The sequence below is a fragment of the Peromyscus maniculatus genome, chromosome 18 (assembly GCF_049852395.1).
Source record: "Peromyscus maniculatus bairdii isolate BWxNUB_F1_BW_parent chromosome 18, HU_Pman_BW_mat_3.1, whole genome shotgun sequence".
Lineage (NCBI taxonomy): Eukaryota > Metazoa > Chordata > Mammalia > Rodentia > Cricetidae > Peromyscus > Peromyscus maniculatus.
Window position 1 is genome coordinate 14076973 of NC_134869.1, and position 19079 is coordinate 14096051.

Below are 19079 nucleotides of genomic sequence, written 5' to 3' on the forward strand. Positions count from 1 at the left end.
GCTCTTAACCACTGAGCCAACTCTCCAACCCCCAGAGACCATTTCTTGACAAACTGAAATTTTTGCCCATTTGCCAGAGTTCAAAAGACAGAATCGGAGCCTGGGTCTTTACTTCAAATCCAATTGCTCCCAGGAGCCTTCTGTGCATCTAATGTACAAACTATTCCCCTAGGTTCCTGAATGTAAACTCATGGCCACGTTCCTATTGCAACAGAACAGGTCTGGAATACAATTCAGAGAAAAATCTACAGGCTCCCCTTCCGGCAGTCGGCCAGCTAACTAACCAGTCCTGCTCATCACACGGCTTACTTCCTCAGAACACTGGCCGCACTGGCTTCAGCATGTATTTCCGAAAGTCTATACGACTCTCAACATAACAAGGGTTACAGAGGGAGGTTTAACCTTGAAAGCCACTAGTGATTCAGATGCCAACCCAGCTCCCAAGAAAAACACTCTTTCAGTTGAGAAGAAAGCATCTCTGAGGCCCTCACCTTCTCTCGCTGGTCGAGGATGTGTGAGACGGTCGCTGTCATACACAGCAAGATCTGCAGAATCTTTGGAAGGTACTCGCTGATCAGATGACTGATGTTCTTCAATACAACCTCCATGCTATTTAAGATGCCATGCTGACGACCCACGGGAAGAACCTTAGACAAATCCAAGTCCTCTACTGCCCGAATGACTGCACAATGGCACTCCCCTGGTCAGAGAGAGGATGTGGTGTTCAGTGAGGTGCAAGGCTGTTGGGATCACCGTGTCCTTCCCATCTCCCTAAATAATGCGGCTTTCCCAGTGCTGTGTTATTTATAGGTGTCAATGCGCTTTTCTCATATATTATCGCCCAGTTTCTACAAAATGCTCAGTGAGCTGATTAAGTTGGGTTTGCTATTCACATTTCAGATAGGGAAACTGAGGGATAAAGAAAGATAAGAAGTTAGTTGGAGGGCTGACTCTTAAGTGTAAATCTCATCCAATCTTATTTTATTATTATTTTCTTTTTTGAGATAGAGTCTCTATTATGCAGCTCTGGCTGTCCTGGAACTCACTCTGTAGCCCAGGCTGGCCTCAAACTATCAGAGACCCACCTGCCTCTGCCTCCCAAGTGCTGGAACTAAAGGTGTGCGCCACCACACCAGGCTCATCCAATTTAATAAAAATACCGTTCCTGAACACTGGACTTACTGAGGATGCTGAGTGTGGCAGAGTCATGAAACTACTAGAAGACTAAGAATAAAGTGTCCTCTTTCTCATATAATTTCAGGTTAATAAATAAAAATGACTCTATAAACAACTGCTACACTACTGATTGTAGAATTCGCTAAAAAGATCTGCACTGGGTACTGCTTAAGCTTTGCATAGGACCTGAAATCGGATGATGAACTTGCTGGTGCATACATTTAACGGCAGCACCTATAACTGTATTGTTCGCATCCACCCACCCAACCTTAGTACTCACTAGTGCCATTCTCCTATACAGGACAAGACGACTACTAGATGGGAACCAATGATCTGGAACAAAACAAACTATACTACAAAATGCGTATTTATGTTGGGCTAAAGAACTAGAACAAAGGATTTTATAATCTGAAAGGTCTGAGTTCAAATCCTACCTCTACCAGTTTTCTCATCTGTAAAATGGGCAGTTACATAATTAGAGTGCCTGTGTTTGTGCAGAGGGCTTTTATAACGTTACGTGTGGAGTAAGTGCTCCACACATCTAGTCATGGCAGTGATCACCATGACAAACGTCACATGCTATGACAGAAGACAGCACCAACCTTAGCCTGCACTATTACACTTCTCCTAGCTTTTCAACTGAGCCCAGCATCTGGGCCACAGGAAAGATGGACAAGCTGCTGCTCACTGTTGAACAGGTAAATGATTCTGTGAATGAATAAATAAATGACTAAACAGCAAGAATTCCAGCAACTTGTTCTTAATCTCTCTCTCTGTCTCTGGTGTGTGTGTGTGTGTGTGTGTGTGTATTCTAAAATACAGTCTCAGTATGTAGCCCTGGCTGACTTGGAACTCGTTATATAGACTAGTCTGGCACGTTTTTTCATTGGTAGAAATGCACACCAACAGAACACACAGTTTCTAAGGAGTCTTCTAATACAAGGTACTGACAACCCAGGGTCAACTGAGATCAGAAGTTTACAGTGGACTGCATTCCAGCAAACAGACATCAGTGAGGTGGGAAGAACCAGCCCCATTAGGAAGACTTCTGCCCTGGAACGTTCAAGGTCACCACAGGGGTATGCACTGGTCAGAGAGGCAGTGGGTAGCTACCGTTTTTGAAGTGCTTCACAGGTTCAGACAGCAGGTCTAAGAACAAGTGGATCTCTCCAGGTTCGGTCCCAGCGAGGAACCGCAGGACAATGGCCATGCGGGTGCTGGAAGCGGATTTCCCCTGGGTTTTACTCCCTGTCTTATTCTTCATCCGCCCATACAAAATTCTGAAAAGTCAAAACAGCATCATCCATATGCATGTTACACTTATCACTAGCTGCCTGCTCTGCAGCAGGTTTAAGGAGCTAATCCAAAGACTTCAACGGCCGCATTATAAAGTGACGAGGGAAGGAAAACAGGGACCATGGAAAACAATGAGACAAGGCCAGCAGGAAGCAGGAAACAGAAAATAAAAAGGCTTGAAGGTAATTCACCTTATGACAGGGAATAAATAAAGCAGGCAATTCAAGGGTAAGTTAAACCAAGAATAAATGAAAACAATAATACAGATACTAGAAGGAAGTGAAATAAGGAAAAAAAACATATAAACCAGCAAAAGGTATTTAGAAACAAAAAATATATCCTAGGCCGGCCAGAGCTATACAATGAGACCCTATCTCAAATCAAACAAACAAAATAAACAGAATAAAAATCACATGGAACTTATCTAGTTTTATATGAAAACTAATTTTAAGGAAAAACATAATTCCTATGCTACAGTTTCACAGCACAGAGAGAAAAGGGAAAAGCATTTTTTTCCTTTATGGAAGGTGGTAGAAGTAATACATGGATGAGTTAAAGAGTAAAAATGAAAACCAACTCGAATTTGCTTCTAAACATAAACCACCATTCCCACTCCCCTCCCTCCCTCCCAATAAACCCATACACTACACTAACCCACAAGCATAAAACACGACACTTGTCCCTCTCCCTTCCCTGTACTGCCGACACTGGCCTTGAACGCAGCTCCTAGGATCACATGCATGCAGAACCACACTAGACTCAAAATACACTTCTCTTTTGTGTTTAAAAGATTATCATTTATTTTATATGTGTGTTTTGCTTGTAAGTATGTGCACCACATGTGTGCCTGGTGGCCAGAGGTCAGAAGTTACAGACAGTTGTGAACACCTAACAGTTGTTAGGTGTAACTGAAGAGGGTCTTCTGTGAGAGCACCACGTGTTCTTAGCCACGGAGCCATCTCTCAGCCTTCACATCACATTTCTAAATATAGTATCAACTGATGCTTTCAAATTGAGTAAGGATCACCCCAGGAAATGCAGCAAAGAGCAATCAGTACATGCATGGGGATAAAAAGTTAGCATGACCATTTGAATACATGCTTAGTAACGGTATTCAACATCCATCTCTCATAAACCTTTAGATATTTAATAAAAGCTATTTTGTGCCGGGCGTTGGTGGCGCACGCCTTTAATCCCAGCACTCGGGAGGCAGAGGCAGGCGGATCTCTGTGAGTTCGAGGCCAGCCTGGGCTACCAAGTGAGTTCCAGGAAAGGCGCAAAGCTACACAGAGAAACCCTGTCTCGAAAAACCAAAAAAAAAAAAAAAAAAAAAAAAAAAAAGCTATTTTGTTTGTTTGGGGTATGTAGCTCTGTCTGGCCTGGAACTTGCTACGTAGACCAGGCTGGCTTGTAACTCAGACATCAGCATCCTCTTCTTTCCTGAGTGCTGGGATAAAAGGCATGCAACCCAGCTAACTGCTTCTTTGCAGTATAATAAAATTTACTGACAACACTCAAAACTTGAATATATGGTTTTAAAAAATATTAAGACACCTTTAAACTATTAGAGGCATAAAGAACTTTTGTGTAAGTTTACCTATGGTAGTTATGATTTTTAGAAATTAAAAAAGACCAATTTTTAAAATATTGTTTTCTGAATTCACTGAAGCAAAACATGTTCATTACATGCTAATATAAATAACTTTTTAATGAAAAAATAGTTATATCTCAGCACTCATGCTCTGTTTTATTTTCTGACTGGTTTAACAGATCATGACAAGATGTTCCCATTGCTTCTGCATCTAATCCACGGGGGTGGAAGAAAAGCCCTCCATGTTACAATAACTGTGTCTACTCCGTTTTGATATGAAACAAATGGCAACTGGCTGCAACATGGAATATGAAAATCTACCAACAGACTCTATAAACTGTTTACTAAAGTCTATTCCTCTTGAGCTTTGTACACGCTGACTTTGTGACATCCACCCATTACTTGGGAAACAATGGCTGAACAAGTCACGCAGAAATGTCAAAGGCTGACACATCCCACTGTCAACCAAAAGAAGAGGCACACTAACCAGCTTTTCAAAGTACCGTCATCTACCTCATCAGACATGCTTTCAGGTTACTGGGAAGTTGTAAGTTCACAGGAACAGAAGTTTTCCAAAATTCTAATTTTCACTTGATTGTTAAAATTTAGTAATTTGAGACCAGTTCTGTCATTTGTTTTCTCTGACTTGTCAAACTTACTGCATTTGTGTTTAAGAAAACTCTTGTGAAACACCCAAGTCTAAAAAGAATGATGCTTCATTATTTAGGCTTTCAAATAAAAATGGTGTTGCATTGGGTGTGTGGGGCAGGGGGGGAGAGGCATCTGGTACAGCTTGTAATACACTGGCACAGACGTCATCCCTGAGATAAGCAGTGTGCAGCAGGACTATCTCATGAAATGTCTAATTCAGCACCTAAAACAGTAAACAGAGCCATAGCCAGAGCATTGGAAGGACACTGACGGAGTCCTTGGTTTTCACCTCGTTCTCCAACTATGTGTCCATGACGAGTGACAAGTGTAGTTTGCTGCCACTGTCCAAAGAGTCAATGAAAGAAGAGAAATAGCAGGGCTGCAAATGTGGTTCAGCAGGCGGAGTGCTTGCCCAGCAGCACACACAAGCCCTACATGTGATCTCCAGTACTGCTGAAACGGAGCATGGTGATGCATGCCTGCAATCCCAGCGAGAGCTCAAGGCCATCCTCAGCTACACAGTGAGTTGGAGGCCAGCCTGGGCTACATGAGACCCCATTTAAAGAAAAAGAAAAGACTCACATGACTGTATTAAAACTGTTTTTTGTTTGTTTGTTTTTTTATTTTTGTTTTTCAAGACAGGGTTTCTCTGTGTAGCACTGGCTGTCCTGGAACTTGTTCTGTAGACCAGGCTGGCCTGGTCAGAGAATCTGCCTGCCTCTACTTCCCAAGTGCTGGAATTAAAGGTGTGCGCCACCACCGCCCGGCCAGAACTGTGTTTGATTCACATTTTTAAAGAGTATGAATACCTCATCAGAATTGGAAACAGATCTGCCCGGTGTGCAGTTTTCACTATGGTGCTGTCTTCTGAAATGCTGAAATGCACGATCTCTTCTTTAAAGCTCCTGTCCTCCAGCAGCCTCTGTAAGTTCTCCCTTTAAACAGAGTCAGTTCAAACAACCGTCAGTTCACAGCACTTTCCAAAGATGGCAAGAGCAATATTTGCAGGTACAACTAAATAAAGTAACACACCAAGGAGTTCATGAGGCTCACACCCAGTAGGCCATCTTCACAAAAATATCTTCAAATTTCAAGAGGTAAATGGGTTAGAAGGGACTAGAGATGGTCCATAATCCCATGCTTAAAAGCACATGACACAAAAGCTTTACTCTTTAGACATTCCCATCCCCTAGGTAATCACAAAAGTTTTATGGAATTACATTAACAGAGAAATGTTACCACTTTCCAAGACATTTTAAATTAATAATCTCTTTTCCACTTTGTTATCTACAGAGAATAATTCAACAAATACACTACTGGTTTTCATTTCTTCCCTGGAAATGGTTATGATTACTTTGGAAGAGGGAAATTTCTCAGGCCTTTAAGACATTATTTCAGAAGTGGCTCTAGGTAAAAGGAAGTAACATTTCTTATGCCTACCTACATAGCTCACCTGTAAGGGAGGATATGAGGGTGTTTGTAGGTCATTATGCAATCCAAGGCTATTTTTTGCACTGTCTGATCTTGGTGTAGCAATAACTAGAAAAGAGGTTTTACAGAATAATTTAATGAAGTAATATATACACAAACCATGAGATAGAAACTTGTTTAATAAACCAAATAACAAGACTCTACTTGGGCGGAAAAAAAGAAAGAAAAGGAAATGAAACTCTGACCTGAATACTGTGGGTGACCTGGATTTTAAACAACTGGGCTGGTCTTGGGACAAGGACACCCTATACTATAAAGTTAATGGTCAGTCAGCTATCAGGAGAGGACTTGGCTGTGGTCCCACTGTTACCTGTGGCAGACTTCTGAGCTCAGGCTTTCTAGTAAGGTCTATGTGAATTATGTGCAGAGCATGGACAAAGTCTGCTGAACAGATGGAGTTCCACCAAGACCATCAACATATGAGAAAACTTCATTTCCCCAGTGGGTTTAGAACGACAACCCAATTGCATTTCTGTCATCTTGTCTGGGGCTGGGGACATACATTATAATTCAGCACTTCACCTATCTGTTCTCATTCCACCTAACAGACGCAGAAGCCCAGTCCCCACCACGGCTGGGGTCAAGCAGCGAAGGCGGCCAGTCATCCTTTCCTCTGATATAGCATGATTTTACTGTGCTTACTTCTAATCCAGCTGCTCAGTGTTAGTCACTTTAAAGTCAACTCGATTAGTGCAATCTAAAATGGCACATTAAGATGATTTTTAAAAGTATGCCTGTTAACAAAAACAGCACTTAAATGTAGAAATGGACCCCATCCACGGTTACCAAAAACCTAAGTTACTCTGGTAAAAAAAATGAGAGGAAAGTTTGCAAGGATTAAAGCACTGAGGATTTATTTGACTTACCTGAAGATATAGTTCATATAATTTGGATTCTAGATACAAGGCCCGTGGGTTCGAAAACTTAGAGAAGACTTGCAAATGAGCAATTAACTGCCTAAACAAAACAAGAGGTTATTGTAGTAGTAAAGAATAAAGATCATCTTCAAAGAACATTGTCCACAATTTTATTCTTTGACAAGTATTCCAAACAACTCCCCCCCCATAAGTCTGCTGTTAATTACCCAAGCAAATTTTAATGATTAGAAAATTATCTTCTGGAAACTTTGACTCTCAGGCAGGCTTTCCACACTAGAAAAACTTTCAGGATATGCTTAGAAAGGCTTAAGCTGAACCAAAACTGGAAAGAAGGTGGTTAAAAGACTGCTCTCAGAGTGTGAGTACAGGTGACCTGGGGACCTATTCCTCTGCTGGGTTCCAAAGGGCAGGCAAGTGGCAGGATTCACTCTTCCTCTCACTCAGGAGAACACAAACACTTGATGGCATGCAACAGAGGTCCAAGTTGGGGTGACAATGGCTCTTGCTTATACGACTGACCAGAAAAAGCAGCAATGCCCTGAGATTAAAAGTTACCATGAAGATAGGGCTGTCCAGAGCAAACGACACCGTCTACTACAACGGATGGAGAAGGATGTGTCTACCTCATCTGCCCATTTGATTTCCTAATTAACACATGGACCCTAGGAAGGAAGATTATAAAGCTGGCTATGCACATACTGAGACAGCACCAAGATCATTCACTCACTCCTCTCAACCTTCTCCCAAGGGTCTCATGATCTCACTGTGTAGCTCTGCTCACCTGGAACTTGCTATGTAGATCAGGCTATCTTTGAACTGAGAGATCTGCTTGTTGCTGCCTCCTGAGTGCTAAGATTAAAGATGTGGGTGTGTGCCACACATTCAGAACAATTAATTCACATTTAAAAATTTTTTTAAAATATTATGTGCATTGATGTTCCTAGGTGTCGGGTTCCCTGAAACTGGAGTTACAGACAGTTGTGAATTGCCATGTGGGTGTTGGGAATTGAACCCAGGTCCTTTGGAAGAGCAGTCAGTGTTCTTAACCACTAAGCCATCTCTCCAGCCCCTTAATTCACATTTTAAATGATGGTGTGTGGTAGCAATATTCTAGGTTTGGATATAGGTGGTAGATGAATTACAACAGAGACCTAACCCTCATAGAATTTCTCCTTCCTTCCTCCCTCCCTCCCTCCCTTCCATCCACCCACCTATCTATCCAGATTGCCCCTGAACTATGCAGATGAGGATAACTTTCAACTTCTGACCCTCCTCCCTCCGCTCCCAAGTTAAGATTATAGGTGTGAACTACATATGAAGTGCTGCTTGAACCCAGGGTCACGTGCACTCTAGGCAAGCACTCTGCCCACTAAGCCCAGCACATCTTCATGTTTAGTGTTTTACCTAAGTTTCTTTAGAACACTTCAAAGTGCAGGGAGACAGGCAGTTATTAGCGAGAATACCACTTGCAGCCCGTAGGGAATTTCTGATTTTCATAAGAGCTGTAAAGAGCTAATATCCAAAAGCAAGCAGGGATTCCATTCTACAAGTATAATCAATCAGTTATGAGAGTTTGAATCATGTAAGATAATTTCTACTTTAAAAGACCAGAAAAACTTCAGTGAGGGAACTATGGCTAGAATTACATCTTGAAGTGTGAACAGATTCTCTCAGTGGGTAGAAATGAGGCCAGGGCATTTGGACAGAGGCAAGAGCATGTGTGCAGGTCTTGGGGGTGAGAATGGTCACAATGTGACAGAGAAATGGCTTATTCATTTATTCAGCAAACACATACCTAGAACTAATCTTTTGCTAGGGATTATGCTGATGGAAAGAGAAGAGACTAGAGTTTCAGGCAGCTTGGCTGTGGGCCCATGCTTTACACACCATTTCCATTGGTTGATAGGTCTTTTCCCTGCCCAAGGCTGGAGCTTTCATCTCTCGGCAGCAGCAAAGGATCCTTTCCTCTGCAGAGGGCCTTCTCTGAGTCTCTGCCTCTGTCTCTGCGGTAGATGGGAGTAATTCTCTACAGTGCTCCCGTAAACCCTATCAAGTATCTGACCATCTATCCCTACACTGCAGCTGGTTGCGGTTCAGCTTTGCAGTCTTACACTTAGCAAAGGGCACTGGCTGCAGTTACCAAGTGGATACACTCATAAATGGCTAGTGTGGAAACCCACAACAAGTAAGATCTACAAGTTTAAGAGCAACACTAGCCTTGGGGATCAGCCCCTCAATCCAGACAATCTTTGGGTAAATTCAAAGATCCTCTGAGAGAGGGTTTTTTTTTTGTTTTTTTTTTTAAACAGTTTGGAACTATTTAAGTAAATGAGTAACTAGGGAAACTAGAAAGTGTCGTAGCATAAGAAAAAAGTAACCAGCAGGGCTAAGGCAAAGGGAAGGGAAGTGCTGACCAGAGACTCTGGTGCCTGCGACCCTGGCACACAACCACAGCGCCTAAGGTACTCAGCACTCCAGGCTGCAATGCTCTCATCTTTAAAAGGACCCATAACAAAAATGAACCACATCAAAGTTCCTCGGCTCCTAAGATTCTGTGCTGAAGCAGGAAAAACTAGTCAGTCACTGTTGCCAAACACACCAGCAGTCCCCACGGTGCCAAGAGACTCAAGAAAGAGGCCGAGAGAGGCAAGATTGCCACACCAGTTTACTAGGGCACACTGACAGAAGTGTGGTCCTGGGGAGCACCAAGGCCAGCAGATCCCAATAAAGTCCCGTGTGTAATTCTGGGCCTGGCTTCCTCTAGTGTTGGTGTCACAGAACACTACAGCCAGTTCTCAATGCCTGGCACCAGCATGTTTCAGAGTAAGAGTCCTCAAAGACTGACAAAACTGTCAGGAAAATCCAGGAAGATGCACCATGGCATGCTAATAATGATCGGAGGAGTTCATTTTCATGAAGCTGCTTCCCACAGACACAGAGGCCTCACTGCCCCCCCCCCACAGCCATAGCTCCCTGATCGGCCGGGGATGGGGAACTCACTTGGCTGCGGCCCTTCTTGTCTTCTTCTTCTGGGGGGCTTCATCTGTGGGCACTGCCTCTTCCTCCAACTCTTCATCTTCCTCCACAGCAGGCTCCTCTTCCACTTCCTCAGCCTCTGCTCCTCTGCCTTTTCTGCGTAGATCCTGGGTTGGAGCAACTTGCAGATCAGCTGGATAATACTCATTGCTGTTAAGAGGAAGCATGTAATAATAACGCAAGTGAGCAGTACACTTCACTGGAAAAGTATCCATAGCACACAGGAACGAACACACACACACACACACACACACACACACACACACACACACACACACACTGCCTTCGTCAAGGTGCCTTTATACTAGCATTCTTAAATTATTTTATTCTATATGATGGGTGCTTTGCCTGCATGTGTATCTGTGTACCAGACATGCCTGGTACCAACATAGGTCAGAAGAGGGCGCTGGATCCCCTGGCTAATGTTATAGATGGTTGTGAACCACCATATGTGCTAGGAATTGCACCTTGGTCCTTTAAAAGAGTAGCCAGTGCTCTTAACCAAAGATCCATCTCTCTAGCCCCTCCACCAGTATTCTCTTTCCTTTAATCTCTCACTGACAAGTCGATCACTAACTGTAAAAGACAGTCTGCTCCATACGTTGTCAAAAATTGAAATGTCTACTCTAGACTGGAGTGAAATCAGCCTCTGTCTCTGGAAGCACAGCTGGTCAGAGTGGACTACAGAGTAAAGGATTAATGTGAGCATTAGGACTGGATTTCTTTCCTACTTTGCCAATGTCCTTTCAAAAGCATAGCATTACAATTTCAAATAGTCAAGGCAATAGCAAGCAAAGAGTAAAGTCAGAAACATCACCCAATTTCCTAACAGACGAAAAAGCTTGATCACAACAGCATCGCATTAGCATACAAGCTGCCCACAGCCAGTGCTGGCCTTTCACTGACACACTGAGAACTCTGGAGAAAGGGCAATCTTCCTGACAAACGGTGCAGGGGGCAAATGGATAACCATGTGCAAAAGAATGTAACTAGACCTGTGTCTCTCACCACTTACAAGACTCAACAGAAAAGTGCCTTTAAGGTAAAAGGTCTACAATTATAAAACTACTAGGGAAAAGAGACAAGAAGGAAAGCTTTCATTTCAGTCAGAGGCTAAGGCTTTTTTTAATGTAACCAAAAGCACATAAAACAAAAAATGCCACCTATTCTTAACATGAGTACTAGTTTCTATTAGAGCGTCTAAGTCTCCCCTTCTACTACAGGTCTCTGTCCCTTTACCACCTAGTCTCTTTACAGGAAGGTCTTTATTCTTAGATGTAAGTGACTTGCACAGTCCACTAACACGGCCCTTGCTACCTTAAACTCAGCTCACATATCCTTTAAGACACACCCGATGTGAGAGAAAAACCAGATACCTCTTTTCTCATCCCACGAACAACCATCCCACAGACAATTCTGGGGCTGGGGACATTATTTTCCCACTGCTGACCTGTTGCATGGTTTGTATGCTCTACCCTTTCCTGGTTCCTAGTCTCCTCCCTGTAGTCCCCATTTTTTAAAAAACAGGCTCTCATTGTGCAGCCTTAATTGACCTGGAACTTGATATGTAGACCAGGCTGGCCTCCAACTCACAGAAACTCACCTGCCCCTGTCTCCAGGTGCTGGGATTAAAGATTGCGCTAACCACCTACCTTCTCTGCCCTTCTTGATCTTTTGTAACAACAGTATTCACATAAGCTGTTTCAACTTTGAATAACAAAACCATCACCAGACACGCCTTCTCTGCCCGCCCCCCCCCCCCCCCCCCCCCCGATCCCTTCAGTCTCCATCTTACTACAAGGACTCACAGGTTCCACTCTTCCTTCTCCAGACTCATCTCACCAGACCTCCGTCCAGATTACATAAAGCAACTCATTACGGTCTCTGTGTATCTTTCTGGGCAAGGTCTCCCTTAAGCCAAAGGCCAAGTCTAATTCTAACACAGGACTGACTGCTCAGAAATATCTAATTTTCTGATCCAACTGACTATCCCTCCCTGAGACACTAATCCTTAAACTAAGAGGTGATGTTACTTCTTGAGGGAAACCACAGACAATTAACACACTAGGAAGTTCAGATCCATGTCTTGTTTCCTTTCCAATACCTTTCATGGCCTGCTTTGCTGGTTCCTGACTTCCTCTCTCTAAACACTGGTCAGCAGCAGCCCCTGCAGGTCTCACTTTCTGGTCTCTCTAGGAGACTCCATTCTGTCAGGTGACTTTAAACACTGCTCATCTGCTCATAATTCTCAATTTATTATCTCCAGATCAACCCTTTTCCTTGAACTCAATCTTCCTAAACGTAATGCCTACTTGGGTAGCTCCTTGGTTTCCCCCACAGGTGGTGACCTGCCTTTCCTAGCTGCTCAGCCTACAACCTGGAGAGAGAGACTCCCTTTCCCCACTCCCTTCTGTTCCCTCCAACCACCACCGCCTCCAATCACACAACTGACCTGGGCAGAATCTTTTCAGTTGTTTTTTTTTTTTTAAAAACCAGTCCGCCAGCGAACCCTGCTCACACCTGTAATCTCCTTCTGACTGACATCTCTCCAACCACCACTGCATTCTACAATCTCTTCTCAAAACAGCGTCTCCAAGGCCTTGGCGCTTCTGCCTCAACTCCCTCTCTTCTCTGACAGCCAAGGCCGATTTCCCTCACAAGGCCCCACTGCTAACTTCCTGCTCCATCTCCACCGCTTCCTCTGGGATCACACTGCAGTGCTCACCCCCACCCCACTGTTCCGGGACGAGGCAGACATGCCGTGGCTTACATCCTGCTCAGCCTGACCGCATACCTTCCTCCCATGGAATGAGGCACACCGGAGCAGCACACACTTACTGTTTACTTCTAGTCTGTACAACACGTCCTTGTTAGACTTTCAAAGCCATCCAGACTCTCACACTCAGGTACTCAAAACAAAACCAGGCTTCAGAAAGCTCTTACTACTCTTCAAGAGCACATTCCTTGACATCGAGAGGCTCAAAGCAGTAGTCGTGCTTAGGTCACTGGAAAACAGCTTTTACCCAGGCAAGTAATAAAACAATGCACAGGGAAAGAAACAGTAAGGCCGTTGAACTGCAACACGGCCCTTCTTCTGTGGTAACCTGACCTCTTTTGATTCACACCATTTGTACGTTGAGTGAAACATAAAACTAAATGGGAACAAAACTAGTTTAGTACTGACCTGAGGAGGCAGTGCTTTGTAAACATGACACATGTGCCGAGTCCTCAGCCGCCGGGGGAGGCTGAGACCCCTACTCACACTGTGCCTGGGACATCATCCTAGGGACTTACTTGATGAACCTCAAGAACAGTGGGGAGAGTTCCCTGGACCTTGGCTCTACTCTCTCTGGAAATTTGGCCAAAGCTCGCCAGAGCAAGAATCGGAAGTTGGTGTGGTCCAGTCGTTCCCGACAGTCGGTTTTCGATGCTAACTGCTGCTGGTAAAGTGCGCCCACGTCGCCCTCTTGGCTTTGCTCCCAGCCTCCACCCGCAGTGGGCTGTTCGTCTCTCCTGTCCTTCTGCAGTTCTTTCTCTGCAAGAGAAAACTGTCATCCTAATGCTGTAGATGATCACACTTATCCCTAAGACTGGACACGTGCTTCCTAGTAACACAAAGGAAACAGTGACCTATCTCAGAGCTTTATCAAAGAGAATGTATTTCTCATGTTCCAAAGAGAATGTATTTCTCATGTTCCCCAGTTTCATGCATAAAACACAGTAAAAATCAACAACTCAATAAGCACTGGTGTCCCCAGCCCTCGAGACTCCCGCTCATACCAGCATGTGCAGCTGCTTTCTCTAGATGTTCATAGCAGACATTCCAGAATTGCTTGTTTTCCATTCCATGGGCATGAGAACTGAGAAAAGATCATAAAATACATGATACAGCATGGTCTTTAGTGTGAGATATCCCACTAGAAAAATGTACAAGAATTAACTAAATGCTAATCTGATTAGCCTTCACCATGAGGCTAAAATCAATGTCACACTTTTCTGTTGTTTTCACACTGCCTACATTGCATCGGCTCTTCATTTTACTTTATTGTTATATGTGACTGTGCGTGTGATGCCCATGAGTGAGTGGGGTGTACATGTATCAGTGCGTGCATAGACACTGGAGGAATCACTTCTCCTTCTACTGTGGGGTCCAAGGACTGAGCTCAGGCTTGTGCAAGACCTTCTACCTGTTGCACCTCCTTGCCAACCCACAGAAATGATTTTCATAGTCAGAAGCAACTACAGAATATTTTATTAAACTATAAGTAGACTCATGTGGCCGGGCGGTGGTGGCGCACGCCTTTAATCCCAGCACTCGGGAGGCAGAGCCAGGCGGATCTCTGTGAGTTCGAGGCCAGCCTGGACTACCAAGTGAGTTCCAGGAAAGGCGCAAAGCTACACAGAGAAACCCTGTCTCGAAAAACCAAAAAAAAAAAAAAAAAAAAAAAAAAAAAAGTAGACTCATGTGAGACTAGCTTTGCTGTTGAAGGTGCTTTGGATCTTTCTATGCAGTCTAAGCTGGCCTAGAAGCCATCATGAAGCCCCAAACTCCCAATCCACTGGCCCCAGCACTGGGTGCTAGGATGCAGGCATGAATTTCCATACCCAGTTAGAAAGACATGAAAATGAAGCATGATATACTCTCTGCTCGTTCCTCTGTTGGTGTGACAGACTCCATAAACAAAAGCAACTTGGGGAGGAAAATGTTTACTTGAGTTATACTTCCAGGTCACAATTCACTGATGGAAGTCAGGGTGGGATCTCAAAGCAGGAACCTAGAGGTAGGAACCATGGAGGAAAGCTGCTTGCTGTCTTGCTCCCAGGCTGGAGTTCAGTTCTTACACAGTTCAAGTCTACCTTCCTAGGGACTGTGCTGCCCACAGCCCTCCCACATTAGTGATCAATCAAGACAAGTCCTGGGACCAACCGGGTAAAGAAAACCACTCAAGGACTCTCTTCACATGACTCTATATTTGAAATATACTTTTCAGCTGAGTGTGGGGGCACACGCCTCTAATCCCATCACTTGGGATCTGTGTGTGTCTGAGGCCAGCCTGCTCCTCAGAGCTTGTTCCAGGCCAGCCAGGGCTACATATTTAGATCTGTCTCAAACACAGACTTTCCAGAACTTAATGATGAGACATGAAAAGAATTGTCTAGGGTTATTTTTGGTTTTGTTTATTTGTTTTGTTTTTACAGTTTAAAGACCTTGCAATAATATTTTCAAGTTTTCTCTACTCTTTGTCAATAATTTCCCTTTTCTCTTCTCTCCTTCTTATCTTCCTCCCCATTCCCTCCACTCTCATCCTCCTCTTTCATGAGACATATAGTGATGTAGCCCGGGCTAGCTTCAAACTGTCATCCTCTCTGCCTTAGCCTCCTGAATGCTGTTATTAAAGGTGTGCATCATCACATCTGGCTTCCCCTTAACTTTCTAATATACATAATCTTTACACTAGATATGAGAACTATGTATGTTGTATATTATACATGGAGAACAGTCCCTAACGGCTAAATAGCCCAGCCACTATGGAGAGACTTTAAAAGCATTTAGGAGCCAACATTTGTGATAATGGACCACTGATTACAAATATGTCACTTCTTATCTTTTGAAGGTACCAAAAAAAGAAAGAAGAAAAAAACAACCCCAGGTTGAAGTCAAAAGCCATTTATTTTCACTACACTTGTTTGATGGTTCTGAAAGGAAGTAAAAGCAGGCAAATTGGTTTAAAATTGGAAAGGGATTTGTTTATTCTGCTTCTGTCAAGTAAGAACTAATAGGATCCGGAAAGACATGACACATGACATATTTCCAGTCTGACAAAAAACCAGGGTCTCAAGGACAAACATTTGTAAAAGGACAGATTTCTACATCTCAGCACAGCATATGCTATTTTCTGTGACTATTAAAATTATTTGTTAGAGCTAAAGGGATTTTTGTGTGTGTGTGTGTGTGTGTGTGTGTGTGTGTGTGTGTGTGTGTATGCTAGACAGCAAGGGTTTTGAAAAGTCCTCATTTTTAAAGTATGGTTCAATGATCTAATATGTAAAAATAAAAGTATGTAATTATCATAATGTATCTTTTCATCATACAAATAGTATCATATAAAATAAACACAAAATTCTCTAGTCATTTAAATGCACAGAAATATTCATAGACCTAAACTACCGAAAAACAGGCACCAAAGAGAAAGCATATTTTTCCTCTTTGTGTTGTCCCCAGGGATTCAGATACCCATGCACTTTAATCACACCAGGCTGGACCAAGTCCTGGCACCGTCACTCCACATCAGTTAATCCACTCAGCCCACGCTTACCTTACGAGCTCAATCACAGGGTCCCAGAGGGCGCTGAAGTTGACATACAGCATGCCCAACAGGTAACGGAGCGGCACCTGCAAGTCCGAGAGACTGGTTTAGTGAGCGCGGACAGGCGGACAGGAGGACAGGAGGACAGGCGGACAGGAGGACAGGAGGACAGGAGGACAGGCGGACAGGCTGCAGTAGAAGGGCAGGAGAGAAGTGCTCAGACGCACACACCCCTGGGACAAAGCGAAGTCTGGAAGACACTTGCACTTAAGAGCAAAGGTTTTGGTATTAATCCAGAACTCAGTGTATAATAATTTTTCTCCATCTCCTAAAATCTCACTCATTTTCACTAGAACACAGAATTCAAGATCCTAATCCAGGCGTTCATTCACAGAATCTAATCGCACTGGGAACAAAATTCCATCCTAACCAGCACTGCCAACCCCCGAAGAGCTTCATTAGCGAGAGCAGACACTAAAGAAGGACAGCAATAAAACAACAACGACAATACCGTGGGAACGGGCGCTCAAGCCTCCTGCACAGCACATGTCTGAGTTCTTTTTGGGGTCTCTTTACATAGCACTGGCTGTCCTGAACTCACTCTGTAGATCAGGCTGGCCCCAAACTCACAGAGGTCTGTCTCTGATTCCTAAGTGCTGGGATTAAAAGCGTGCACCACCATGCCTGGCCAGATGTCTGAATTCTTGAAACTGAACTTTCAGAGAGTCCAGTTCAGGGGGCCAAAAGCTTTCTCAGTCAACCTCCACCTTGCTCCTAGGGAGTCCATAATGGATTTCAAAGCCAAAGCCAAATCCAGCAGCAGTGAATGCATGTGGTAAAGAACACTGGCTTTAAACCTGACGCGGTGCCCTCCCCCAGCAGGAGCCAATGAGCCTGCTCTCCCAGTTGTGGAAAGGGACTAAGGCTGCCCTCACCCGGCTGTGAGAACTGAAGGAGCCGGGTGGGAAGGATTAGGAATGGAAAGGCATGCTGCGAACCTCCAAGTACAGTAAGGAAAGAAAGCGGCTCTTTCCAGGCGGACTGGGCTCTGTGCACACACCGCTTCACAACACGAACTGGCTTCTCAAGTGCTGCAGGCGGCACTGCTTGAGTTGTGACCGACTGAGGGAGGCAGTGGTGCAGAGCAGCTGACGGCATGGCCGGGATCGGATACCTCGGCTCCATCCCACCCCAGCAGCCGGGCACTACTCGACCCTGAGTAAACGTGACGCTCACGGCTTTCTTCTCTGCAGAGGATCCTGGTCTGCCTCCCGCTCAGTCCCTAGCCTCTGGGCAGTGCCTAAAGCCAACAAGAAAAACCACTGGGCTTCCCAAGGTTCCTTCTCAAGAAGACACTTCTGGAGACAGCGGCGACTTGTCTTTTCTTTAACGGCAAGGACAGAATCAGGATCAACTATGACAACTACTTTAGTCTTACAGTTTTCCCTGTGTGTTTTACAGGCAATGCAAAGTGTGAGTGCTCTGACTGTTAACCATTTCATGGCCCTTCTCTGAATCCTAAAAGCTAGCCACCACCCATTTTGAAAAGCAGTGGCCAGAGATCATTATACCATGAAATGTTCTTGATATGGGAGGACCATGTTTTCCTAGTCTACTTTCAATGGACTTAACAGGCATTTGCATTTTTAGGACAATGTCTAGAATAAAATTTAAAAAGAAAAAAAAAAAAAAGCTTTCCTGTGTTTTTCGTCACCCTGTTGTAATGACATATAATAAAGAAAATGATAAGATTATGTCCCCGGTATGGATCACACGAACACATTCACACTGAAAGCCGACTCCATGGAGCAGGGCACTGTGCTCAGATGATTAAAAGAAGACCTGAATCCCTCAAGGAATGGACTAAGGAATTCCTTCCAGAGGGAAAAAGACCAGTCTTGTGACCCACAGCTAATCAACCAGCAGGATAATCAAAGCCAGCAGGACGGCTGGGGAGGAGGAGAGCACATGTGTGACATCAAAGAGATGAAGATGTAGCAGTATCCTCTGAGCCCGGGGACCATGCCTGTCTGCGGTGTCCCTGAATGACCTACGTGCTCTCAGATCTTGCTTCCTTTGCACGTGCTTCCTCTACACTGGGACTATCGCCTCTTTCAAGATTCCACCAAACCTCACCCTTCTAGAAATCCTAGGAACTTACACACTCTTGAGCAGGTACCAGAGGGCATGCTCCCTCTAGATGGCAGGCTCCCTAGTCATTGCCCTTGACATCATCTCTTTGAAGGCAGAGGCTGGGCTTTTGCTGTGATCTTTATCACCAGCACCCGGTCATTACTAGCCGACATGTTTGATGGAAGATTAACATAATTAATGTTAATAATAGTTACCATAAAGTGCTTAGATGGTAGCGTATTTTGCAGTGGGATTTTAGATTTATCTCATGAAATTCCTATAGCAACAGTGGAGTACAGACAATTGTTTTCCTAATTCACAAACAAGGAAATGGTGCCAATCCTTCACCGTGGTAATCCTGAGTACTCTACTTAAGCTGCTATGGGACGCCAGGGGCCAGCAGTTAGCTCTGCTTCTCCTGTGGCACATTTCTGCACCCTAGGCCCACATCCACCAGTCACACTCCACCCTTTACAGCCACATCCACCAGTCACACTCCACCCTTTACAGCCACATCCA

General features: G+C 44.2%; 1 protein-coding gene across 1 annotated transcript in view; it reads right to left on the bottom strand.

The window, feature by feature from the left end:
- The window catches only part of Utp20 (UTP20 small subunit processome component), an 85599-nt gene that overhangs the window by 40520 nt on the left and 26000 nt on the right, over positions 1–19079 (bottom strand). Inside the window, exons 19-27 of the mRNA XM_006979834.4 lie at positions 16437–16513; positions 13900–13979; positions 13414–13654; positions 10084–10269; positions 7072–7162; positions 6168–6253; positions 5524–5649; positions 2290–2456; positions 492–700 (exon numbers count right to left, since the gene is read on the bottom strand). Of these exons, the coding sequence (XP_006979896.1) occupies positions 492–700; positions 2290–2456; positions 5524–5649; positions 6168–6253; positions 7072–7162; positions 10084–10269; positions 13414–13654; positions 13900–13979; positions 16437–16513 (1263 nt within the window). The remainder of the gene's footprint in view (positions 1–491; positions 701–2289; positions 2457–5523; positions 5650–6167; positions 6254–7071; positions 7163–10083; positions 10270–13413; positions 13655–13899; positions 13980–16436; positions 16514–19079) is intronic.